The 3,859-nt window shown below is 43.6% G+C and overlaps 1 protein-coding gene across 1 annotated transcript; it reads left to right on the forward strand.

The window, feature by feature from the left end:
- Nucleotides 1-2,445: 2,445 nt before the first annotated feature.
- Nucleotides 2,446-3,531, forward strand: fut9a (fucosyltransferase 9a; the record flags this gene model as incomplete). The annotated part of the gene is made up of 1 exon (XM_083633548.1): nucleotides 2,446-3,531. Exon 1 carries the CDS (start codon nucleotides 2,449-2,451, stop codon nucleotides 3,529-3,531), a length of 1,083 nt encoding a protein of 360 aa, XP_083489674.1. The 5' UTR covers nucleotides 2,446-2,448.
- Between the last annotated feature and the right edge of the window lie 328 nt (nucleotides 3,532-3,859).

A 3,859-nucleotide genomic window follows, 5' to 3' on the forward strand; every position in this document is an offset into this window, starting at 1 on the left:
GGGCACTTGTGATGTCACTAGTGATGTAACTCGAGGAATTGTGATGTCACTAGTGATGTCACTTGAGCAATTGTGATGTCATCAGTGATGTCACTCGAGCAATTGTGATGTCATCAGTGATGTCACTAAGGAGTTACCAATATCTGGACAATATGAACGTGACGTCACCCTGGGTTTTGATGGAGCGAAATGAGGCTTGAATCCCCCGCTTCCTGCTCATCGTTGATTGGTTGAATGGATTCATTCTACACGGAAGTACGGGGAGAGAGGGCTGTTAAAACACTAGTAGAAGAACTGACTGCCATCTTGTTGTTCGCTTCTGGTTGCTAGCTAGCAACCAGAAGCGAACAATGCTCGCTGGCTGGCTGGTTGCAGTGGTGAAATGGTCCAGGAAAACAAATATAATAACTTTTAGTCCGAAGGTATGGGCGAGTAGGAGTCCAGCCAGCCGACCACCGTCTTGTCCGGGGCCTGGCCAAGAGACCATGGTGTGGTGTGTGGTGTGAGCCTCCAGCCTGCTAGCTGCTGCTAACCCTCCACAAGGTAAACGGCTATTATATCTCTGGGCAAACTCTAAACTTTATAACTGAGGTGGATTTGATCGCGCACTTGGTGCTCTGCTATGTTGGACTGTTTGAGTGATGCTCATGTTTGTAAGCTAACGCTAGCTCGATTAGCATCGTGTGCTAACGTAAACGTGAACAAGGTGGTTGCTATACTTTAACTGAAATTTGGTGGCGTTATGTTATAGTGATTAATATAACACAGTGTCGTTTGTTTCTTCAAGGGATGGCCGCCGGAGTACCATGGTGGAACAGGAACAGCACAAAACAACAGAGGCACATTGTCCCCTGGTCAAATTATTTGTGAAAATTAATGCTACGTTTTGATACTCATGTGCATATATTACTGTGAGAATATTGCTGATCATCAGTTTTTCAACCTAAGATATTGCAATAACATAAGCCAAATGCTGACAATATAATGCTGACAGATTTGAGACTTTTGATAGATTTACTTTGAACCATTTGGTATGTATCTGCCAGTGTGCTTTTGTCAATAAACATTGCCAACAAAGAACCTTGTTGTGTAGGCTATGTACTAAAGTAAATCATGTACCCGAATGTACCGCAAATATCATAGAACGAGCCCGTTATAGTTGTCTGGTCAGATCAGGCAGGTTGTTAATAAGATGTGATATAAAGATATTTGATGTCGAGTGAACCAGCTTGGACCAAATGACAAGGAAGAAGAATGTGAAGATGGAGAACCAAGCGACTGCTTCAAATCAACGAATGATTTATATTTATTGAAATATGGTTATCTGTAACAATTCGACATACACAAAGGCTACACCATGCAACATATATTTCTATATAATTCAAACTTAAAGAATGGTTCATTTTCCACCATGGTAGCTGGGCTGCTGTGAAATGGTTACCTATATTTGTGTCAAGTGTTGCTTGGGAGATTATCTATATATGCCTAATTTACCAGAAGACATATTCGTGCAAGACCTTAGACTATGTTGAGTTCTATCGATCTGATAAAGTATGTATTCAAATAAGGATGACAAATTGCTGAGCTTGGCGGATGCCTCAAGACAAGATATTATATACAGTCCATGCTATCATCTTTAAATGTCCAATACCATACAGAAAAGCAAATTGAACAAATGACCAACAGCATTCAAGTCTGCAAAAACTTGTGATGTTATGTCATAACCATACATACCAAACATAACCTTATGACGCGTCGCTTACTGTATAACTTGGGCAGACCATTTAACGTTACTTCACATACATACATTAGATGATGTTAAATGGTCCGCCATGTTATGAGCATCACGTTACATGTATGCCATCTATACAGTTACGTGTGTCTACTAACATTATTAAAATATCATAAAGTAACGCTATTTTCTGATAATTTGCTAAAGTATGACTTGCTATCTGCTAGCATTGTTTGCTAGGTTTTCTTATTCGTGTACTTTCCGCAGACTAGATGCCTTGCGGCACATTGCTGCCTCTAACGGGCGGAAGTATTACTGTTCCCCATTATCCAAAGTATATCGCCTATTTTCCTCGGAATGGGGCTATAATTAAAAAAACTGAGGACTTGAGAGCATGAAAAATACTTGAAATTGTTTTTTCAGACCATAAACTCATTTATGTAAACTCATAAAGTGTTTATTTAAGACAGACCGAGAGATAAGTTGGCTCGTTTCCCGTAGAGTTGAATGGATGTTCCCGGGAGTGCTACACAAGCTGCGCCCCCCACTGGCCATTTGAGAGAATGCAATTTCCGCATCAGCCTCAAAAAGAGAGGGGCTGTGATGGGGACTGGGAGTTACACACTGTAATTATTCTGCATGTCAACTGCAGCAGATCTCACTCATGATTCGATGCACTTTGATTTGATTCTCTTTCACCATTTGCAGGACAGAGTATGCCATCTGCACCTTTCCACAGAATTCTACGACCCCTTCTGCTCGGCACTTTTGTACTGGGATGCTTTGTGACTCTGTTTTTGATGTATTTTAAACCATCTACCAGCTGGCTATCAGGTCCCGTAGAGTCGACAGCGTCCACAGACCGGGTCAAGAACCTCTTCTCCACCAAGAGCGACAAGAATCTGACCACGGTGCTGGTCTGGCTCTGGCCCTTCGGACAGACCTACGACCTGAGCGTGTGCAGCTCTCTCTTCAACATCGAGGGCTGCTTCATCACGGCGGACAGGAACCTCTACAACAAGTCAGATGGGGTGGTCATCCACCACAGAGACATCTGCACCGACCTGTCCAACCTGCCCCCACTCCAGCGGCCATCCTTCCAGAAGTGGATATGGATGAACTTGGAGTCGCCGTCCCACTCCTCCCAGATCCCCGGTATCGAGAACATGTTCAATCTGACTCTCAATTACCGTCAGGATGCTGACATTGAAGTGCCTTATGGGTCCATCGTAGCGGTGGAGGGTGACGAGGACTTTGTCCCGCCCAGCAAAAGCAAGCTGATCTGTTGGATCGTGAGCAACTGGAACCCGGACCACGTGCGGGTGAAATACTACAATGAGCTGTACAAACACATTGAGGTTCACGCATATGGACAAGCCTTCGGGGAATACATCTCTGACCAAGACTACTTCCCCACCATTGCCAGCTGTAAGTTCTACCTGGCGTTTGAGAACTCCATTCACAAGGACTACATTACTGAGAAACTGTACAACCCGCTCTCTGTTGGGACAGTGCCAGTGGTTCTTGGCCCAAACAGGCAGAACTACGAGAACTTTGTCCAGGGAGACGCATTCATCCATGTGGACGACTTCACCTCGCCGAAGGAGCTTGCAGACTACCTGCTGCTCTTGGACAAAAACGAGGAATTGTACCTCAGGTACTTTGAGTGGCGACGGCACTTTAAAGTCAAGAAGGCCTATTTCTGGGCAGAGCACACATGCCTGGCTTGTGATTACCTGCGTAGGCACAAGGAGTACAAGGCATTCAATAACCTTGACAAATGGTACTGGGGTGGATAGTGCTTTGAAGGGCTATGCAGTGCTTGTTTTGTTGTTGAAGGCAGTGCTTTAAGATCTTTGTCACTCAACATGAAGGTTCACCACTGTTCCATACAGTGCTCCTGAATGATGTTTTTCTATTGGTTCAGTGGCCCAAATCAGAATTTGTTTGTTTTGTTTTTGTTTTGCAAGCCAGTTTTCCTAAGCCTTACTTTGCCTTTTGCTTATTGTCATTCATTTACGATTTGTGTTTATTTTTTATCAACTCCAAATGCACTACATTTTTGTTACGTCATTTCAAATCATGTGTTGCACTTAATCTCTAACATGACCACATTTGCTGCTATTT

Source organism: Poromitra crassiceps (genome assembly GCF_964638095.1).
Source record: "Poromitra crassiceps genome assembly, chromosome: 3".
Lineage (NCBI taxonomy): Eukaryota > Metazoa > Chordata > Actinopteri > Beryciformes > Melamphaidae > Poromitra > Poromitra crassiceps.